Source organism: Rhopalosiphum padi, chromosome 4, assembly GCF_020882245.1.
Source record: "Rhopalosiphum padi isolate XX-2018 chromosome 4, ASM2088224v1, whole genome shotgun sequence".
NCBI classification, from domain to species: domain Eukaryota; kingdom Metazoa; phylum Arthropoda; class Insecta; order Hemiptera; family Aphididae; genus Rhopalosiphum; species Rhopalosiphum padi.
In genome coordinates this window covers 52,555,018-52,579,836 of record NC_083600.1, presented here as the reverse complement: position 1 = coordinate 52,579,836, position 24,819 = coordinate 52,555,018, and the positions used below count along the sequence as shown (strand labels likewise).

Sequence of the window (24,819 nt, the reverse complement as noted above, 5' to 3'; positions counted from 1 at the left end):
TAATGAGGCGAGGAGGAATTTTTTGAGTTCGAATTCGAAGACTTTTATATCACATTCTATCGAAAGACGTATGTAACTACGCTGAGAAATACTAAATGTATTGTTTTATTTCTACACTTGTGGAAATTAAATCGACAAACGCAATGGAGTAAGTGGAATACAGACCTAAATCCAAATTGATTATTTGGGATGACCTTTCATAAATAGTAGTAATAGTATTTTGAGGAGTATTTATTTTAAAGATAGTGGGGAGTAGAGAGATTATTGTATAAGAATAAATAGAGAATCTAGAGCATTGGATCTACCTACCTAACTGAGATAATTTTTTTTTTATGTAGTTTACAGTACCAACGCTAACCTGGGACTTGCCCAAGGCAGATGAATCGGGGGCACTGGAAATGCATTTGGGGGTGCTAAAAAAATTGTAAAAACTTTTTATTTGTTATCGATGATTCATATCTAAAAAAAATATATTAAGTCTTTAGCGTCTATTACGTGAGAGCGAGACACGGTAGGAATGTAGAATATATTGTATATTAATGTGGATAAAAATAAAATTTCATAGACAATAGATGCATTGATAAAATAAACTGACTAGGTACCTACACGAGCCAACTAATGCCTCAATTCCGGCGGCGAGTATTAGTGTTGCAGAGCCACTGTTTTGATATTAATATTATACGTGATAGCACTGATAGCATTCAAATTACCGCGTGAATTTAAATATTATAATTTATAATTATTATAATTAATATAATAAAATTGAATATTGAAGTTTATACATATTCACGGATGATGATAATGATAATAATAATAATAATAATTAAATAATCACCCCAAATTTAAAATTAATATAAAAAATGTAAAAATTATCCTTATTAAATATATGAAATTAAAAATATGTAGGTATATTAATTCACCATACTGAGTCATATTAAATAAAAAATTGTAAAAATGTAAAAGTTAATCAAAAATCCTTTTTTGGAGTGCCATTTTTCCTCTTTCCGATTTTTGCTTTCTAAGAGCCACAGTTTCAACATTCGAAGCAGAAATGAATGCATGTATTGGTGCAATTAATTTTCTATTGATCTGTAGTAGTTGATCTTTTGTTTTGACATTTTGCAAGGACAGTTCAACTTCTTTTAATATCTTGTTCCTCATATTGTCCAATAAAATATCTGCAAGTAAAAATAGATAATTAATGTTTATGAATACTTTTTATACGGTAAGTTTATATGTTTTTACTATTATTTTTTTACACATTTACTCTTACCATCATCCTGATGTGTTTGAATATCATCCTCTAAATGTTGAACTTGCTGTTGGTTTTGTGCCATCTCAATATTATTTTTACCTATATCCGTATCCAGATATATGTTTTGTTCATTATTGAGATTGTACATACAGACCGCATGAATGTGTTTACACATGTTATTTCTAATACTGTGATCAGGGCAGCTACAAATGAAATCATGGAAACATGTTTTACATATTGTACAAGGAAGTGAGCAAGTAACTTCATCTGCATACATGGAACACTCCTTAAGTTCAGTTTTAAGTACAATGTATATTTTTTTCATCTGTAAATGATTTTATATGCCAGGAATTAAAGCTGAGAGGTTTAATGACACATTTTGGTTCAGTTTCGAATTTTTTATGATTTATTCTAAGTACTTTTAATTTATTTGTACGTTTAGTATGTAGTTGTTTTTTTTGTACATCATTTTCCTTCATGGTTAAATATTTTTCCAAATAACACAAACAGTTGTAGACACTTTTTACTTTCAATCTGCAAATAATTTTTTCTTTCAATACTCTATGAAAACTTTCTATATTCATGTTGGTATTACAACCAGCATAACTTTTACATTTTTACAATTTTTTATTTAATATGACTCAGTATGGTGAATTAATATACCTACATATTTTTAATTTCATATATTTAATAAGGATAATTTTTACATTTTTTATATTAATTTTAAATTTGGGGTGATTATTTAATTATTATTATTATTATTATCATTATCATCATCCGTGAATTGTTTGCATATGTATAAACATAGTATAAGGTCTATGTACGACATACATACGATATCTTTTCATAGATTCAATTCACAGATATAAAAAATACTTATAATAATTTATATATCTGTGATTCGATATTACGTTAAAAAAAACTATTTGTATTATCTTTCATCATTATCGAATTTTAGTTATTTTCATGGTCTTCTAAGTTCTAAGACCGACAACACCGTGTGATTATTGTTGTTCATTAAGCTTTGATTTCAAGAATAGTTTTTGGTTTCCATGGAAAATTAGGAAATATGTTCTATGCACAGATATATGAAAATATATATTTTATTTGTATTTTTATATATCTGTGGTTCTATATAAGTAGTCAATAGTCATTATTATGTAATATGTACGGTATTATACAAAAATGTCCGAAACCAATAATGTCTTTGGTAAAAATATCCGAAACCAAGAATGTCCATGGTAAAATTTAGTTAAAATTGGGCAAAGAGATATAGGACAACCTCAGGCAAAAAAAAATGTATATTCATATGCAAGAAAAATTTAAAAAAATTTGCGAAGAGTAAAATAATAAAGAAAGAAGTATAGAAAACTTTTTAAAATGTATATCGTTGACATTCATAAATTTTAATTAGGCAATAATTATCTGGGTTTGGACATTTTTATAATCAATTTTTTATTTATTTTTATATTCAATAACAAAAGAATTATTAATTATTAACTATTATTTCATATTTGGACATTTTTATAATCAATTTTTTTATTAATATTTTATATTCAATAAAGAATTATTAATTATTTTTTTAAATATTATAATCAATGTTGTATAAATACACTTTTCATACCTGACTACCGCAATAATGAAATAATTGTTTATTTTTTTTTTAAATATTATTATAATCAATGTTGTAAATATTTTTAACGAGGTCTTTTACTTAGTTTAATTTTACTATGGACATTTTTTCCTCGGACATTTTTACCTAGATTCAATATGTACACAATCTTTTATATTATATTAGTTTTTGTTCTTTTGATTTCTAAAATGGGCTCGCGTAATTTTAAAAGGTATGTCATTCAAGATTCAAACCATTGACTAAACAATAAATATTAATATTAGTATGCTTAGTATGGTTAAACAAATTTAATGTAAGTTTAAGTGTATTTTAAGTATATTATATTTGTCTGAATCCAACTGTATAATCATAAAATATTTTATAAACCTAATTAATATTTATTTTAAAAATTTAAAAATGTACACATATTATTATATTTTTGTATAACTAACAAAAATATAACGGAAATCCACTAGATTATGATATACTATTTTTCTTTTTTTATTTAGTTTTAGTTTAGATTGACGAGTTTATAAATAAAAAAAAATTCATTGTTTGTTAAAATGTATTTAGTTACAAATAAATATTGATATTGTTGTTCTAATATGTTGTTATAAATTATATAATTTTAAATGAAAATAAGAAAATATAATATTATTTGTATAATATTTAATGTCTAAAAACATTTTTAAAAATTTTAAATTTTTAAAATAAATATTAATTATATAAAATATTTTGTATTTTTGGATTTTTTGTCCGACTTTTTTTGACAGATTACTGGTGGTACCATAAATACTAAAGAATAAATTGCTATAGAATATAGTATTTATAATCAATGATGGCATCTAGTGTTATATACATATTAAATATAAATCTTCTATTTTTTTTAGTTTTTTTATTTTATTGCTATGGTAGTTAACCTGTTAAACTGGTTGTTATTATCACTTATTTACTATATTTATTTTTTATTTATAATTTAAGAAGTCAAATATTCAATACATTCAACACAAGCAGCTACTTAAAGAAAGTGTGACAAATTTATAATCTATTAAAATTATTATTATTACTATTATGTATTATTATTATTTTTTATTTATTTAAGTTGTAATTTATTCATATTTTTTTTTCAAATTTAATAAATTCAATATTTATTAAACTTTCAATGACAATAATTAGAATTCAGGAAATAATTAAATTTAATGCTAAGTATGAAACTTGGGTAAAAAATATAAATCACCATATTATTACTTTATTATGACACTGAACAATAATAATGTATTAACAATAATTATCAATTAGGTAAAACAATTCATTTAATTTATAATGATACATTTTTAAAAATCACACCACCTTATTTAATGAGTTAGGCTCAAGTAAAATTGTTTTAGAAATTATAATTGTAATTATTAATATGTAATACTACTAAAACAACATACTCGAAGGAACTTGTTGAACATGACCATCAATATAATTAACAATTCTTAAGAATTTCAAGAAGTTACTGACCCCGGTCAGCTGCTAGTACACATTCCCTAATCAGTTTGGTTGTTTCTTCTCTTTGGAATTTTCGTGCACCTTCTATAAATTAGTAAAATAATCAATTATTTCTAAAACCCAATTACAATGAAAACTAATAACACTCACTCCACAAAATAATTAAGCGATTACTAAGAGATCATTTACATTCAGTTGAAATTGAATAAAGAATTGATAAACAACAATAATCAACATTTCTGTAAAAAAAAATATACATATATTATGATTTATGATTTTAAGTAATATAAAAAGTATTGTTACAATAATAACAAAATTATAAGACATTATTTTATTGATGCCAAAGATACTCTATAGGTAATAGTGAATAATAATCATATTAATATCTACCATTGGGCATTAATGAAACACATATTATTAACCATAAAAGTATGAAACCAAAATTTACAATGATAAATAATTAAAATAATTATTATTTTAATTAGTTCTATCAATTATTTTATTCTAAGAAAAAAGTATGTTATTATTATGGTTAAGAACGTTGAAAGATAATATACCAAGGAAATAAAGAAATTATTTGTTAATAAACAAAAAATTATTAATAACATAAGTAATAAATGTGTTGTTACACTATTATAGTCAGACGTTAATGTGGGAAATGACGACATTGGCTAATAAAATTAAAATAATTTAATAAAAAATGAGTTTTTTAACATATCTTTACATAAATAGCTAATTGTAAACATTGACTATGTTTCCTATTCAAAAACATCATTTTCCAATTATCGTCTTTCATGGTAACATAATATATCAAATTGATGTAACTAACTAGTTTCCGTAATCTTCTCATCCTTTTTACTCTTGCTTTAGTTTGGGTATATGTATAATTTTTAGCCGCTTCTTGGTGCCTGTCAAAATTTAACAAATGAAAAGACATTAAAAATATAATTAAATATGTATCAATAGTGTCATAAAAATAAAATTATCAATTAAAAAAAAAATGTATATGTAACATTATTGAACATGAATCAAGTCATAGCTATTAAATGTTTGAACAATATAATATAATCACTATACTAATCATACACATTTAAATTGAAAAAAAAAAGAAGAAGGTGGTTACTGAATATGAAAAGTACTGCTTTTTGAATCAAATTTTATCAACAACTTAAAAAATAATTAATTCTGAAAACTTTGTCTAGTACTAATGTTTTAAAACTGAAATATTTGTATTTCAAAAGAAAATAAGTTAATGGTTACTAAAGCGAGTTTGTTCCAATATCATAACATAGTGAAACAAATAAAAATCAACTTACCAAATTATTTCGTTGTTATAAATACTCCGAACAGACATTGTTGTAATTGTTGGATCAAGACCTCTTTCAGTGAGTGCATTCCTTAATAGTGGTACATTTAGATCAATGACAGGAGGCTCATGGTTATGAGGATTTCGAATAGAAATGTGGTTATCCGATATATCTATACTAATTGATGCTGTACCATAACATATTGGGCGACTAGGACTTCGTTGCCGTTCACATATTAATGTTATTGTATTGACAAGCAGTTTTTTCTTATAATATTTATAACCTAAATTATCCACATATATTTTTGTATTGCGTTGAATTCCGGGGAGGATTCTGTAATTTTTTGGTTTTTCAACAATAACATCATCAGGAACATCTTTATCATCATTATCTGACACTGACATAATGACTGGTAAGGCATAATCATGGTCAACTATATGGTTTGAAACATTAATTTCTTCTTTAAAATTCTGAATATAATTGTGATCAATTAAATGCTGACTTTGACTATCCATATTTATGTAACTATTTAAGTTATATCCTATACACTAAACAAATTTGAAATATTATTGAATAGAAATAATAAAATATTTATAAATAATTATAAATTAGTAACCAAGTTATTGCAGGGAGCACTAGGTGGATTTAAAGATAAAATTAATAAGTAGGATGAATAATTGTGAACCGGGAATAAACTCTGAAGTTGGAATAATGAAATCTAATGGTAGCAAACTAAAAATATAAATTAAAAAAAAATATCTAACAATATTTGATTTTATACATAAAGTACGCCATGTCAAACTTAAACTTAAATATAATTAAATTTAAATCAATGAAAAACAAAATTTATTAGTGATCTGTCATCTAGGAACTATATAGGTTAGGACTCTTCAACTCTACTATTATCAATTATATTTTAAGTCCCGCATTGTTCAACCTGCTCAAATTAAAATTAAAATATGCTAATATGCTATACTAATATCTACCATTTATATGATTAATGGATCAATTCCAAGAATAATGGTATCAGCCAATGAGGTCCATTCATTGATAGTAAATATTATGTATTTCATTGATTTTATATTTAATATTGTGTTTAAAAACAAATTGATGACTGAAGTGAAAATTTTTCCTTCGAACTATCATGACTGTTGAGCAATAACCAATATCAATGAAATCTGTAACAAATATTACAAAAATTAAGTACCTGCTAAAATCTAAATATATAGTGCAATAGAGGAAGGGAGAGGGATTGTTATTAAATAATTAATATATGATAAATTTACTGTGATCAAATTGAGTGACTTTCGCTTAATTTAAGAGGACACCATGCCCGAATTTTGTTGTCCCTGTCTTACTAACGTACATCATAACAAATTTTTATTCAGCAGAATACATTTTGTGATGTTAGCTTTAATATTATAGTAAATTTATCTATTATCAAATTTAAAGGTAAGAATATTATCTAGACAATGGCATATGCTTTTATTGATATTATTATTATTTTAAAGTGAGTTATAGCTTTGTAAAATATTACAACTTTAAAATGTTCATAACTCACTTTAAAATGATAATATCAATAAAATCATATGTCATTATCTAGATAATATTCTTACCTTTAAATTTGATAATAAGTAAATTTACTCTAATATTAAAGCTAACATCACAAAATGTATTCTGCTGAGACAGAGACAACACATGCGGGTATTGTATGCTCTTAAAATTATAGTATTAATGCCACACTATAATATTTTTTGCACATGATTAACACTAATTATAAAATAAATACATAATATTGTAATACTAAAATATATAGCACAACAACTTTTATAATAAATTCTGAAATACAAAAAGTATATTTATTTAAAATTAGGTATTTAGTATATTACTTACCATATGGTATACTTCAATTATGAATTAAATTCATATGTAAATAATATTAATTACAATGTATTAGGCCAGACAATTGATTTGAACGTGGAATTTATAGGTATTTATATTAACCAACGATATATTCATAATTTATTAATACCTACACATTTATAACACAAATAGTTTATAAAAAATCATTTTCCAAGGAAAAACATTATACTAAAGATACTATAATATTCTGAGTGGATAGTATTAAGTTATATGTATACAAATCTTTTTTTAACGTCAGATTTCTGACCGTGAACACATTATTATAAAAAATAAATAAATATTAAATAATGTACCTATTATATTCAGACTATTCTATATTTCTATTCGTGTACGGTTCTGGCTTTCGGAGCGTGTTATCTACAGTCTATACAGCCGTGATCCTGATTACTTGATTGCTCTTATCAGCTATCACTCTTATCGGGCCATCGGGGGCAGATCTGAAAAAATCTTAGTCCATGGCTCCGCGCACAGAATAAATATTCCGTGGTCCATGCGTTAAATCATACATTATTCATAATACACAGATAAATAGAAATTAATTAATTTAAAGTTTGTGCTATAGAAATATAGAATAACATGTTACCGTAGAACATATTCTAGAGATTTATTTATTTATTAATTTTTTTTCATTAATTTATTCTATGATGTTAGGTACCTATACCTACTCTATTATAGCCTATTAGCAAATACTATAAATGACTATATATTTTATAGTATTTGCTATTAGCCAGTAGGTAGTCTAGTGGCTTACATTGCACTATATTATGTACACGTATCAGGCACGTACACGGGGGGTGTTTTGGGTGTTCAAACAACCCCCGAAATACTTGGGTTTTTGTATGGTTATTTACTTATTAAATTTTAATGTTAATTTTGTTATATCAATGTTTGTATTTAAAAAAGTTGTTTAAGTATACTTAATTTTCATAAAAAATTTTTGTATTTATTAAAAAAAGTTCTACTTTTCAATAACTGATTTTCGAAAACACCCACCAAAACTTTTTTCTGTGTACGTCCCTGACACGTATCAACAGGAGTACAGGACTAACTAAATTCGTGGTCCTCTTTAATAACAATGAATTGTTTGATATTCATATATCTTAAACATTAGTTTTATTTTTAGATTGTAAGACTAGGTATAATAAAAAAAAAATATATCTGTCAAGAAATGTATAGCTATCCCTTAAAAATTGAAAACATGTGTAGGTAATATATTTATAAATGTATATGTCTAACCATTGTTTATAAATACCTAGTAAATACTATGTATACTAACTTAACCTATGATAGTACAGTACTACAGTACACACTAAAAATGTATATTAAAAGTTATAAAATATTTGTTAGGTAAAAATAAAATAGTGTGATTGTTATAACTTATACTGTATAATCAGTGCCGGATTAGAGCACTGAGTGGGTGGTGTAACACATAAGATACCTGGTTCATTTTAGTCGGTAAATTTGTCATTTTTACATAATAGTCGGCAATTATGATTTTATTATGTTTTATGATTATATACATGAATATTCAAATATTATTTATTATAATATTTAATACCTATAATAGATAATAATAACTTCAAATATAACAAAATAGGTAGGTAATCAAAAATTTTTATATAAAATATATGATTTAATAATTGATACTTGTATTTTATAGATTACTATCTGCCTGCTGCTTATCAGCAACATACATCACTAAACATATAAATATTCCCTTTATAAGTCGACACTTTATTATTTATACACCATCATCAATACATCAAGTCGTTTTGTATATACCACTAGTGACGCAACCAAGAGAGGTGTTTTGGGTATCTGGACACCCCTCCTCGAACCGTAATAGTTGTCCTACAAACTAACAAATTTGGAAATGTATCGATCAACTACTGTATACGCTACTGGCGGACATCCCCCTTATAATCGTTTTTCTATGCTGCTGGTGATTAATATATAGGTATACAACCGCAAACTACAGAAAGTTTCAATTCGTCGACACTTATTAAAGGAAAGTCAGATTCAAATTTGATTTATTGAATTATCTTAATATAAATTTATAGTTTTTGTATTTTTATTGAATATACCTAATATTATAATTTTTATTTTATTGTTTTACTTTGTTAATATCAAATAAATTTTCAAGAGGAAGTCAGTGCACTGTTTGTTTTCTCTCTCTAGCACATGCGCAACATAGACAAAACGCATTTATGCAGATGCAGAATCATTTTTTTTTATTTTTGAGTAAAATCGCCCATTATAAAAATGATAGAAAATAATATTTTTAAAGGTATGACATATCGATTTTTCCAAATATTGTCTCAAACAATTTAAACATTATTGAAAATTTACATTTTTTTTTAAGTCAAATATAAAATAAAATATAAAACCTATATATCATTCCCTCGAAAATATTATCCTCTATAATTATTGTACTAAAACTTAGTACTTAATAACTTCAGTACTAAATAACTCTAAGATAACTCAAATCATAAAAAATTTAGGTGAAAGTGTTTATCCATGTTGCAGGTAGGTTTGAGTGAGAAAACAAATATTGCACTGACATCTTCTTAAGAAGGCGCTACTGCACCGGTATGTGTTGAGTATTGACTCTGTTTAACATACGGCGCTTAACATATCAAATTTTGCGTTCAGTGTGTATTTGAATATTTCACTCTATATTATTTTTAAAATTAGAGTAAACTGATCAATAATGTACATATAATTAGTGTACAATTTAAAGTTAAGATTAATACCTAGGCCTTAGGATATTTCGGAGTATTTTATTGATATTTTAAATATGAAACCAATTGTGTTAATTTGAAAATCTAAAAAAAGAATACCTACAAGGCTACAATTTTAAAATGTTAACTTTTTTCAAAATTAAAATATCAATAAAACTTTCCAGTATGCCTGGAAAATAATTTTATCTTTAAATTTTACAATATATAAATTTATACTCTAGTTTTAAATAATATAATTAAATAGATTATTTATTTTGATCGCAAAATTTTCTATGTTACTTATTGTCCTGAGATTTTTTTTAAATTTCATGTCATTAAATTATTAAGTATAAAAATTGTGTAGTGTAACATTAGTATTTTATTTACTTAAAAAAAACTCGTAGTACATAATATGAGGAAATGTTTAATGAAATTTTCAATAAATGCCTCGAAAACAATGTTTATTCCCATTCTCAGAAAATGAACATGAACTTCGAAAAAGCTGTTATCTAAGCAGCAAAAATCGTCATTGGTAACATTTAAAAATACAAGGTTGTTTGTGTTTATAATTTCTATCAAAGCACGTATGAACTATACAAGAGTTAGGATTACCAAATAAGTATAATATAATGATAACCAGATAACGTCTTTAGTCATTATTGTAGTACATGAAATCAATTTGTACACCCAAGGGTACAGCTTTTTTTGTTTTTATATTTTTTATAACATAATATTCGTTAAGAAATCTCACGTTTAAAGTCTGATTTAATATACAATATACAAATATAATATATTTTTATTAGGTAAATAATAGCATTGATTATAAATAGTATTTATAATCATTATTCAATGGTAATAGGTATAGATTTTATTTCCAAAATTGAAAATTATTTAGAATATACACTAATACTATTGCATAATATTATACACTTTATTAATTATAATTTATATTTATACATAGTTATAAATTTATAATTATAACCGCATAACGCATAAGAAGTAGAGAATTAATAAAAACAATAAATTGAGATCGATTAAAACAATAGTACAAAGAGTTTCTACCAGACAGCTTAAGATTTTAATTCAATTATTTTTTTTTACTTAAGTACTTATCGTACTACCTAACTTAAATCGTACTTCTCGCTCATATTAATACAGTGAAACCTCTAAGTACCGGACACCCTCAGTCTCTGAAATATTGTCCGCTATTTGGAGGTGTCGGGTATTTAGAGGGAGAAATATAATATTAGAAAAATAAAAAATTGAAATTATAATTAAAAAATGAATTAATTAATTTAGTTATTTATCCATATACAATATATAATATTATATACATAGGTCATAGTAAATTAAATTAATTTTTATTTTAATTATTTTTTTGTATTTTTAAAAATGCGAAGGTAAAAAGATAAAAAAAAAATAATAATGTAAAAATTAAAACTAACATATATTAAAAAAATCAGTTACTTTAGAGTTTAGATTGTTTTGTATTTTGACCCGAAGTCATTTTGTATGTTAATGCATTTTCTAATTCCACAAATTTACGATAGAAATGATTAAAAACAAAATTTAAAATGCCATAAAAGTGTTCGTTATTTAGAGGTTTTCCTATAGAAAAGTAATGAAAATGTCCCTGTTCCCCAAAAAATGTCCGTTATGAGAGGTTTCACTGTATATCAATTATTGTAAATAAAAGGTCGTTTTTTGAAAATCGTATTTTAATAATAAGTATTATTATATTACCTCATACTTGGTAATTTTTTATGGAATATTCAAAATATTGTTGCATATTTTAAATGACCAATATACTTCTATATCTTATATTGCCTATTTACTATAGTATTATTTGAATATTTTTTTTTAATGCAATTATGACGTATTATTTATAGTTGTTTTTTTAGGTACATATACTTTGAATTATTCAACACGTTTATTTATGTGCATATTCCACATGTTTTAAAATATATTGTCCTAATCCCACGAGCATGACACATGAATAATAATAAAAAAAATATGTTTTCAATGTAGATTAATTGTTTAATGTTTATCCAAGTTCCAAGGTTAAGCATGACATGGACATATCTTAATGATAACATTTTAATAATGCAAACATTACCTACTAAAACTATATATACAATATACATATATATATATATATATATGTATATATTGTACCTATATATATATATAGGTAGACGCGTATTGATAATTATTGAGTAGGCGTAGCCGTACAGCCGTATAGGAACATAATATTATATTCTTATAATTTGAACGAAAATTTGATTTAATATTGTGCATATTATAATTGGTAAAAACGATATAATATAATTAATATGTGTGTATTATTGTTGTGACATTTTTAAATTGTTTCAACATTATATGTAAGAAGATATACTTTATAGTATAACATTGAGTGTAAAGTGTAATAGTTATAAGAATACCTAACATTTTTTTTTATAATATGGATCTAAATAAACTATGGTAGGTACCTTAGCCAAGTTCAGAGTTAGGTACATCGTCTAACGTATTCCAAAAGTTGAGCTCAGCCCAACTTATGATAGATCATGATAAATTGATGAATGAATGCAGATACAAAGACTACAAATTATACAACAGACAAGTAAACAACAGTCAACAATTATTAGAATACGTTACAAAAAATACCTACGACAATATACACCGAGACTGCAACTATACATTTGCTCTTGGAGGTGTGAGCCGTAGTGGCGGATCCAAGGGAGGGGTAAAAGGGTATTTGCGCTTATTATATTTAAATTGTATAAATTTATAAAAGTATAAAAATGTTGTCATTGATACCAGTTTGTAAGAATAAATTCTAAATGGTGAATATTGTAATAAGTAAATAATATAAGTAATTAATGTTTATATTAATAAGTATGTTATTAAGTAGGTATGAATAGTATCTGATGGTATATATTTTAATTACCCCCCTTGATGAATTTCTGGATCCGCCCCTGGTGTGAGGGTAAATCACTGATGTAATAGCGAAGGTTATATATTCGGCGGTCGTCATATCCGCACACTTTCAAAAAAAGCTCATCGTTCAAATCCGCACATTTTTATACATTGATACCACAAAGTTTTCCCAAAATCAAACTGTTAAATATCACACACACAATATATATCAATAAAGTACAAATATGTCGAAAATTATATTATTGTTCAGAATCGTACGACAACACCGGTTATAATAAATTAAAATAATAAATTCCTAAGAATATTTGAAAATATTAGGATGTACATCTATACTATTATATAAAATTGTAAGGGTTTTTCTACGACCGCGCTAACCGAGAAAACTACTGAACCGATTTGGCTGAAATTTTTTACTGTTATACCCGACACTCTGCTGAAGGTTTTAGTACCATTTTTGTCAATAAAAAAAAAAGTATAAAGTTCATAAAAAATTAAAAACAATTGTACCTATATTATATACATATATTGTGCGACATGGAGGCCCGCAGGTTTACAGCTACCTGCAACCTGACCTATGTTTGATATGAATAATATTGTTCCGAGAATTTTATCGCACGTACACCGACAACATGTATACCCAATATTCGTATTAATCTATAGATATATATAGACTATATATGACTATATAATATAGTCAAACATTCAAGTACGTTGGCGTAGATCTTCGTACAGTGCTTTTCACATGAACAATTATACGTGGGATTTTCTCGAACTGGGGACCCGAATCATCTTATTATTTGAATTTCAACAGGAGATAAAACAAAAAACTTCATATACTCAGGAGTCTTATAAAATTTTTTATCAACCATAAATTACTCAGCATTTTTTTTTTATCTGTATTTATTTTTAGTAAAAATATATTTATCATTTATACCGCTAGAAAAATTTCAATCCGTTTTCATTAACCGTTTTTTATATTTACTTGCCGATCACATTAAACAATAATATTTGAATAAAAAATTCTACATATCATGGTCCGAAGGCAAAATAAACAACCAATCACGGGCGAAGTCGTGACGGGTCGGCTAGTTTATTATAATCTAAGTATTATATACTATACATACTTTATTTCATCGTGTTATATTACATTGAATTATTTTTAATTAATATCAAAATTATAAGATCTCATAAATTGAATTATTTTTACAACAATTTGTTTAATAACGGTAAATGTTTAATTTTTATCTGTCAATTAATCGTGCGTGATTTTGAATTATTGACCTTCCAAATTTTCACTTATAACAATAGAAAAAATTGTGTGGTATTGAATGGTCTAAATTTTAGATTTATTATATTGTCTATATTATAAAATTATGACATTATATTATAATTTATAATAATACTTAAGTCCTATAAATACTACTTAACCTGAATTTCTCTTTTTAGGTTTGCATAAATTCACCTAGTCATCCGCTCTACCTACTATTATCGACACAATATTTTAATTACAATTATGATGTTCTGCAAAAAAAAATGGTGAAAGTATAAGATTAGTATCTCTATTAGTCTCAAACAATGACAAAAAAATAGAATTTTAATAGTACTGAGTACAGTACCTAGTAAGGTATAATAATAAAATAGGGAAATAGTCCTATATAAGAGTACTGCAAGTTATACAGTCGTATCAAAATTTAAATGGTTTCATTGTAGTACATAAAGACAGGAGTGCAAGGTCGTAACTGAAAAAAATTTCGGGAGGAGGGAGATCCAACATTTTTTTAAATATAAACGCTGAAAATTTTTAGTGAATAAACTTATATTCACCACTAAAATATTTCTATTTTCAAAAATTTCGGGGGGTCCAGACCCCTTGGACCCCCTCTCAGATATGGCCTTGCAGGAGCGTTATATTCATATTTAAATATATTAATGTAATTGTAATATATATATGGACTAATAAGAATTAAAATATAAGATGTATAATATATATAATATATATACCAATACACCAAAATGGGTATATTTGCCTAGTGCTGGATTTTGAACTCTGGTGATGGGTCGCTCATGAGCAAAAAAAAATGTTGGGGCTCTTTAGAATAAATATTATTATGGTACTTGAATATTTTTTTATTAAAAAACAAAATGTATTGTTATTAATATTATATTAAGATATATTATATTTTATAAAATGTAAAATAAATCTAAAGCTGTTGAAATAATCCATATAATATTATTATAGTTCTAAATAAATTATCCAATCATCTTTATCTACACTTTATAACCTTTATAGTTTATGCTATTATGATATTTTGATACCTATCTATTATATGAGGGAATCTCTACTGGTCCTACTATTCCCATTTCCAAAGCGACGGGACCCTATAGTAAATGTACCGTTTACACCAGCTGTTTATAACCAGCACTAAATTTGCTAACAATAATGTGCCTATTTTATACAGTTATTATCCATTGATAATAACTTAATAAATAATAATATTGTCGTAGGTTCCGTGTCGTGGTGAGTTTTTTCATTGATGTGTGAGTGTTGCGACGGTTCGAAATGTTTACACGACGGGACAAAAAAAAAAAATCTTTAATAAAATCATATAACCTAGGTACATCGTACATATATAATATGTTACCTAGTATTATATCATAATATGGCTATTAACTATTAAGATTATAGATTTTAACTACGTCATATAGAAAATAGTGACACAAGAGATCGCGAATAACACTAATACGACATCGTTCGGTCAAGGCCGTACTCAAAACAAATTTTTGGGAGAACTATACAAATCATAGTAAGTGGTGTATAAAAAATGAATAATTTTTAAACACTTTAAAGCTATTAAATATATGTATTTTAAACACACATACTTTAATTAATAAGATTTGTTAATAATTATTTAAATATGCATAACATAAAATACAATTCATTTTTACACCACAAATTTCAAATTTCTATTTTTTCCTTTTGAAAAACAGTTGATTACTTCCTCAGGAGTCAGGATCGACATGAATATGTACTGTACTCTAATAAGTCCTATTGCTAAACCGGTTAATCTATATTCAGAAGTAACGTTTCGAAAATAGTTCTTAATTATTTTTAAAGAAGAAAATGTTCTTTCGGACGTTCCGATTGACACTTGACGGTAAAGTACTTAATCAAAATGAAATGTTTGGAAAAAAGTTTCGGCTACAATAAGAATATTTTATTATTAGTTTATTGCCTATATGATTAGATTAGATGCTCTAGAATGTGAGAAATAAAGATTATTATTGTTAGGAAGTATAGGTTTCTACGCTCTACCTGCATTTCGTCGAAAGATAAATATTGATTTGGAAATTTAATCTATACCGTATTAATATTATACTGCAATTTTTCTTTTTTTAATTAAGCTTCGGCAACTATGGCCATTAGCTTTTTGATGTTTTGGTAGGGTACGGAAGGGTAAGTGTTCTCATATGTGGAACATGGATTCGTAGCTAAATACAAGGGTTAGCAAAGGCGTAATTTTGGTTTTAAATTGGGGGAGGGGATGTTATTATAATTTACACGAGTGTCTATGCCTATAAAATATTTTAAATACAAACCATTTTGGAAGGGGGTGGATAATAAATAATAATATAAATCGGGATTTGTATACATTTTCATATTATAATTTCACTGAGCGTAAAAAATGACTTCAATTTTTTTATCAGAGAATGCATAGAAACAATAGTTTATAGTGCATAAAAATGCATATTTTGGGGATGACGGCATATGTACAGAAATGTTCATGTTTAAGCATATTTTGTATAAAATATTCAAAACCTATATATATATATATATATATATATATATATATGTCCTAATATATGTCTATATTTATTACCTATGAATTATGATGTATATTAGACCAGTGTTTTCCAACTTCTTTTACTCGCGAAACCTTTGCAGGAGCTTGAACGTTTTGTGGAACTCCCATATAATTGTTGGAGCTATTCTATGTTAGAATCATAATTCAAATCAAAAATATTATTAATTTATTTATATTTTCCCAAATTTCTCTGGGAACCCTTGGCACCGGCTGACCCTTAGATTCCGTGGAACACAGTTAGGAAACACTATATTAGACCACATTTCTCGTTAGTTTTCCTAACACAATAATTCCTCAATTACTTGTAACAGTTGTAACTTGCAGTAAATTAAACGTTTAATCTAATATTTGTACGTACACTAATCTTTCGCGAATATTGGCAAGCCATAATCACTCCAGACGTACGTAAACATCGCTTCGTGATTCGCGTTTAGTTCGTCTAAATATCGTAGATAGCAGTGTTTGTGCTTTATCGAGACAGTGGATTGCGTTGCATGATATAAACTAGACCACACCGTTTTTCATTAAGTTTCATTGATTTCTGTAGATAAAATTATCGAAAACAAACCGCACAGATATGAATTATGCATTATGCATATTACGATAAAACCATCAAAGTATATATTTTTTTAAACATTTTAAGAGCATTATATTTTGTGCGTCTTTAAGGCTTTTGTTACACGACTTTATTATATATTAATCTTAGGTTTTCAGTGCACACAAATCTGTACTTTAAGTCGATAACGCATAATCGCGATCGCTGCAACAGCTTATTATTATTTAATATTTACACGGTGGTCGGACGGTGTGACGATATTGTCCCGCGGCGGTCTGCGCAACCGCAATGGTTGTCTGCCGCGGCGCTAGTATAGTTATCGGTGCACACACCGTGGTGATAACTTTTTTTTTAAAAATATCTTTATAGAATATATATACATACACGCTTGTATATTTGGTTTTAATTCAGACGATTCAGTACATACTCGAGGGCGGCCCGCGACAGCAGCTGTTCGGCCGTTCGCCGTTTACGTAATAATAATAATAATATAATTTTTGTTGTTACCGTGTCCGGCGCGAGGACCGATCTCGTTCAACTCGCAGTTCGCAGGTCGTCGTCGTCGTGCCCGCGCAGTCCGCTCGCTTGTCAGCGTGCATGTCCGTCGACGTAAGATATATTATTAAATATTATTACGCGTTTTTGGAACGTCCGAGCGGAAACGTAAGTTTTTTTTATAATATTACGTAATGCAATACATATAAATTTATCTTTGTATTATTGTATTATTATTTACAACGTGGTGCATTGAGTGTATTGTGTATTTGTTTATAGATTATAACTATAGGTAAAACTGTGCGTTACATTTTTACAACAGAATAATTATCGTACCACGTGCGTTATTTAAAAAAAAAATTTGAATATTTTTCTCTACCAAAACTATACGCAACTCATTGTAAGACCCGGTAATTTATGTATATACCTACGTTATATTTTATTGTTTGGGAGTTTGGATTTTATCAATCCATTGAAATATTATATCCGAGAACTAAATATTATATAATAGTGTACCTTTTTGGTACAAAGTAAGATGTAGGAATAGCAGGTATAGGTACCTATTTAGAATTGTCACAAGTTATTAATATTAATCTTGATTATCTTCATACTTAATACTAAGACTACAATAAAACGTCAACCTGATAACTATTTTGTATTCCAATTTTCAAACAATCATCATTATTTTTTATGATTTTAAATGTGGACCGTGAAATTGGTTATTTCAAATTGTACCCAGTAGATTTTGAAAAATTTAAATGATGGGATATAATAATATATTCTATCAAAACCAGCAATTTAATAGGTTTTGCCTTATATAGGTAATTACTAATTATAGTAGAATTCTCGCCATCAGAGCGCGGGTTTATATACATTAAAAACTAACCAAATATACGCTACAAAAATCTTGAATACGTATAAATATAGATATAATATGTATTCACTACAATGTTCAAATATGCATAAAAAATAAAATATTTATTCTGAATAGGTATTTAATAAAATAATACATTTAAAATTATGACTTAACATTATTAATTGAAATTGCGTATTTCTAGTATCTACATATTATTATTCAAATAAAATATCACTATTTCGTGTGAAGTTAAAAATATGATGGTCAATGAAGCTTGGATATACTAATGAATTAAAATTTTAGTGTAACGAGTAATTTAATTATAATTTATGTAATAACTAATAAAGTGATTTAAACTAATTTAACGATTCTACAAAACTTAATGAAAAATTGCAAAATGTTTGAAATGCTAAATGTTTAAATCCTTACTCCAAAATGATGACTTATTGTTCCCACTATAGTCCTGCTTCCAGTTTACATTTACATAAATAATTTATTAATTTTTTAGAACATTTTACTCTACCTGCAGAAATTGCACGTAAAAGAAAATAAGGCTTCATTTTATAAATCCATCCGCCTTTGTGTAGTAGTGTTTCACCCAGAAATCAAAGAAGTGCGTGTTTCCGTGTCAAATAATAAACTACACGTCTATACCCATGAGCCACGATGCTATAATATTTTTTTTATGCAAGGACAAAGCACTTTAATTTAATTTTGTAATTGTTTATCATTTTAATCTTAATAAATACATAATAAATTATGCAGATTTGCATAATATATGTTTATTTAAGAGTCTCCAATTTTCCAGTATAAAATACTTTTTATTCGACAAATTCAAATTGATTAATATTACGTTAACTTTTGTCAAATTATAGGAAGTAATAAATTGTATGAATATGCGTACAAAAAAAGTGAAAGTATCAGTGTAGTAGTGATACTGCCTACTCAACGAGGGAACCGTTTTAAAATACTATCAGCTGTATGGCGGAAAGGAAAGTAAAAGTATTGTCAATGTGTTTTATATGTTATGTATTATTCAGATGAAATTTGACCTACCTAATATATTGTAAGGTACCTCTATAGATAATATATATATATTTATAGTGTTTAATGAAAAACTATACAGATAATATTTAAGATGACTATATTCAAACGATTTTAATCAGTTCATCTAAAATCTCCTCTATAACATACCAGAAGTTATAAATTGAAACAATTCAGTGGAAATCCTCGTTTTCAGACCTAACTTTTACAAATATGTCTCTTATATTTTCGTTAAAGCGCGATTACATAACCACAGGCACCTGGAAAATATGATAATTTGTCACTTCACTGGCTTCCCAGGTCACTTGAAATTTCTCAATATAATTTATTTTTGGGATTACACATATGAAAAGGCGTGCTTTCAAATTACCACTGCCGTAGAATGCGTAAGAAATGAAAACGAGAATAGTCGAAGCATTTAAAATTTTTAATAACTATCACTAAGTTGGGAAGTGATTATGATTAACGGGAAATACTGGAATATCAGTTAAATATTGTAAAAATTACTATACTTACTAGAATTTAACAAATTTAGATAAAATGGCTAAATGGGAAATAAGTACAATTAATAAAAGTTGTTATTATATATATATAAGTTTGATAATAAAGCTCTTTGAAACTCCAATATTAATTTTATAATTTATTACAATTTTTATAATTCAAAATTATATCCCAACATACTTTATTTAAACTTCTTATTACATTTCTGTATACCTATTGCCTATAAATTATAATAAGTACAAAATATGAAAGTCATTAGAACTTATAGTACCTACTTATCTACTATTGTCATATGTTAGTTTGCCATTTAGACACTCGACTCACTTTCCTCGCCTAGGTGCAGTGAGTGATATGTATCATGTATAAGTAAATAAGTTATTATACTTTATATATTCGAATACGCTGATAAGTCTATATTCCAAAAGAAATATTGTGAACGGAGCATAGTTGATGTCGCAATTTCTGAGATTGTTTAAACTTTTTGCGTAATTCAAGATTTACATATGGATTTTTATTTAAACTCAATAAAAATTTCTGAAACAATTTAGGTAAATAACAGGTTACTCCCGTGACCAGTACAAAATGTATAATATAATTATAAAATATATAGGTATTTTGGTATGTACATATAATGAAAATTTAAGGACTTTTTATTATTTAAAAAATGCCTAATAAGAAAACAAATAAATAAAATAAAAATCATCACTTAACACAACATTTAAAGACTATATAGTATATACATATTATTTCCTTGAGCACAGGCACTCAGTATTAATGTATTTCACACCACACTTCATAAAATTGGTAAACAAAATATACTATACCTAAAGACATTTATCGGCGATACTTCGGTATACGCGTGTATACACAATACTTATAGATATTATTTGAACATAAAATATAACACTTCAACCAAAAAATGTAGGTGAACTCCGTTAAAGCCTTAGACTAAACTATAAAGTATAAATGTTAACTACAATATAATTTGACCCTTGACAGTCATCGTTCGGCGTTCCCGTTCTTATAAAGTTATATATATTTATATATATATATATAAATGTATACAGGCGTACACATATTTATATTTATTGTTTGCAAATCGCATTTCAATTTATCATTTATGCATGATGACCTTCTTAAATTGAATAATAAACTTGCCATGGATTTACGCCGTGAATTAATTGCAAAATTTTTAATAATTCGTGCTTGTATCTTTACACTATACTGTTTTATTCCGTTTGGTTTTAAATTTTGAACTTTAAGTTTAGTAATTATTTCTACATCACCTACATAGAATACAGATTATAAATAAAAATAAAAGTTCACATGTTTTGTACAAGTAACGCTAGAGGTAATAAAGTTTGATTTAAGAGTTTAAAAATATTTTAAATTTCCTATAAAATACCAACTCCCGTGTACAGTTTTATTTTATAATAAGTATTAAGTACAATTAAGTACTAATTTAATTCGTTTAGACACCAATTTTTATATATCTATACTCGCATACAGATAACACTGATTAATAATTATACCAATAAATTGGTCCATCATCTTGAACATGTTCAGATGTTCTACTACGCGTTTATTTTCATTTTAGTTACTTAATTATTTACTAATTAACTCGAGCAATTCGACGATGTATAGACCGCCGTTTGTAGATTAAACATATAAAACAGATTGAATAAAGTTATATTATATTTTTATATAATCGCTATTATAACTTGTTTTTATTTAAATCTACAGCTTATCGATGATATAATATAGGTATTATTAATTTAAGATGCTTAAGATGCTAATTTAATAATAATTTATTTTTAGCTTGTATAATATTATTAAGCACTGTGCAATTACTGCAATTTGTCAGTTTAATTCTTTCTATAATTATTACATAATATGGGGTTGATATCCGGTTAGATTTTTCCGTTTCCCGATTATATTGTACTTGATTTACGGTATATAATTATGTTTTTAATGATGTAAATTTTTTTTCTAGAAGAGTACTTTAAAACTATTAAGTAACTCAAATTTTGATTAAAAATATTACCGTTTTCATGCTATTTTTTTTTTTATAAGTTACTTTATAAATGTTATTAAAAATTACTTATATAAACAATTATTAAAACTATGCTATAATAAACAGCACAACTTGAATGTATTAAAAATCAATTTGGGTTAGGTTTTTTTTAATTTTTAATTTATAATATTATTATTAGTTATAAAAAAAAACACAAAAAATTTAAATGTTTCTGACTTGGTAAATAAGAAATTTAAAAAATAATTTTTATCAATTTCCTTTTGCAACTTTCTTATTATTATATCAGTTTATTATGCTAAACAAAATTATGAATTACAATCTAAATTTTATTTTTTTTTTGTAAGTTTTTTCAGTTTAATCGTAATAAGCGATTTTCTTTTTGAATAAATAACATTTTTGATAATACCTCTACAATTTTGGTACCTATTAACCCTGGTAGTTTTTTTATTATTATATATGTTAAAAACACGTTTTTGGGGGTTATCTAAATTTTTGTAAATTGTTAATCACTTGGAATTTTTGGTAAAAATGGTATATCCAATTCAAAATCCATATCAAACTTTATATTTAATCCTATAATTAGTTTAGTATTAAATTAAAATATTAATTAATATATTTTTATAAATAATCATCATTGCAATATATTATTATTACTTTTAGTTGCAATAAAATAATTAAATTTTATTCATTTTTGTTTAAATAATACATTATTACTTAAAAATTTCCTGATTATTTTTGAAAGTTATTTGAATTTTTTTGCTTTTGGCCGTCAGTTCAGAAATTATAATATATACGTTGATAATTGAAGCATTTTAATTTCATTAAATGTGATGTCATATAACATATAAAGCACATCATTTTAAAACTAATATATTTATCTTTACGTTCAAAATCGAAAAAACAGCGCGAGCACTGGACAATGATCGGTGAAAAATATGAGAAATCAATTATCGCGTACCTATACGATAGGTTGGTTGTTCTTTAAATAATCAGCTGTATCTTAGAAATGTATTAATAGAACGTAAAAGTTCAGTATTATTATTAAAAATTAAGAGAATTAAGATAGACTTGTTTTTAAGACATCTCAACTTGGGGGTGAATTTAAAGAACTTAAAAAATTTATAAAATTTAAAAATAATATAATTTATGATTCTGTTTTATTTCGGGATCCGCCTTACCATAATCGATTTTTAATTCATAGGTTAAAGGTACATCTTATATCGAGAGCGTGTAATGTAAATTGTAAAGTCTTTAGCCAGTAATAAATTAAAAATGTTTACTTACACAATATTATCATTTGTCGTTTATATGTCTGTATTCGTTTATAACATAACAACTAACAGCTATTACCCAACTATTTTAACTCACATAAAAATTATAATATATGGCAACTGGTAATTATTAGCAGGTTCACTGTGTGCATTTCGGACTTTCCTTATTCGTATTACGTTTATGCAATTATATATGTAAATGTCTGACTTTCGTAATATTCGTAAAACTTTTCCGGAATTCACGTAAATCAGCTTGACTCTGTTGGGAAGAGAATTCCGCGATCGACTAAATAATGATTTATAAGTCCAAATAACGTAGTTTATTAGCATGTATAAATTATTTCAATTAGCTGATTATACATTATACTTAGGTATATAATATTATTTCAATTATACTAGAATATTTTAGTACCTCTAAGTCTGTCGTATTGTAATATTGTATTATAATACCATTACACATAACAATAATGATAATATAGAATAGTAAAACACTAGGTATATCTAACATACAATATATGTCATACATGGTAGGCGGCAGCGGATAGTACAATGTACTATATACTTATGTATACAGTTAACTGTATAGTATATACAGTGGACGAATGTGTTTGAACTGTGAACTGCACATCCGACCCCGTAAAGCGCGACTCGTATGACCGTTTATCCATCGATCGCGTGTCTATTGAAAACCGGAAGTTTTCCGACGACAACAATAGAGCATATACCTATATACAAGCACTTTGTTGTTCACAAATAATATTATTATACATACATAAACAATAATATGTACATATAAAAGTGTGTTGTCACGTGAACTGGATTATTTGAATGAAACGCGGATAAGTACGAGGGAATGGACGTACATTATTTGTAGGTATTGGATGGGAGAAAAAATAAATTGAAAAAACGCTGTTATCTTTCTGTAGTAGGTACCTATAAAACGATTTTTT

The 24,819-nt window shown here is 26.0% G+C and overlaps 2 protein-coding genes across 9 annotated transcripts in view; one reads left to right on the top strand and one right to left on the bottom strand.

Moving 5' to 3' along the window:
• Window positions 1-885: 885 nt before the first annotated feature.
• On the bottom strand, window positions 886-8,320 carry LOC132928683 (uncharacterized). 6 transcript variants are annotated; one of them, XM_060993515.1, is made up of 8 exons: window positions 7,562-8,205; window positions 6,655-6,846; window positions 5,678-6,216; window positions 5,191-5,269; window positions 4,512-4,600; window positions 4,304-4,445; window positions 1,274-1,789; window positions 886-1,178 (listed from the first exon to the last, which is right to left on the bottom strand). In XM_060993515.1, the coding sequence occupies exons 2-5, from the start codon at window positions 6,655-6,657 to the stop codon at window positions 4,592-4,594; spliced, it is 630 nt and encodes a 209-aa protein (XP_060849498.1). In that variant the 5' UTR covers window positions 6,658-6,846; window positions 7,562-8,205; the 3' UTR covers window positions 886-1,178; window positions 1,274-1,789; window positions 4,304-4,445; window positions 4,512-4,591. The 6 variants fall into 6 exon arrangements, with proteins under 6 accessions (XP_060849498.1, XP_060849499.1, XP_060849497.1 ...); XM_060993516.1 differs by lacking the exons at window positions 886-1,178; window positions 1,274-1,789 and having other exon boundaries at window positions 4,095-4,445; window positions 7,562-7,700; window positions 7,885-8,205; XM_060993514.1 differs by lacking the exons at window positions 886-1,178; window positions 1,274-1,789 and having other exon boundaries at window positions 4,095-4,445.
• Window positions 8,321-18,073: 9,753 nt separating this feature from the next.
• LOC132928682 (short-chain dehydrogenase/reductase family 16C member 6-like) overlaps window positions 18,074-24,819 on the top strand; it is an 18,751-nt gene continuing 12,005 nt past the window's right edge. For 2 of the 3 annotated variants that reach the window (XM_060993512.1, XM_060993511.1), the window contains exon 1: window positions 18,074-18,330. The gene's annotated coding sequence lies outside the window, so the exon portion shown is untranslated. Of the gene's footprint in view, window positions 18,331-21,785; window positions 21,915-24,819 lie in introns of those variants that run through there. The other variant, XM_060993513.1, reaches the window with a different exon arrangement.

Coding starts and splice junctions, on each gene's coding strand:
- LOC132928683 (XM_060993515.1), bottom strand. Junction 5,270..5,677: donor TATAACAACGAAATAATTTG/GTAAGTTGATTT, acceptor AAATTTTGACAG/GCACCAAGAAGCGGCTAAAA.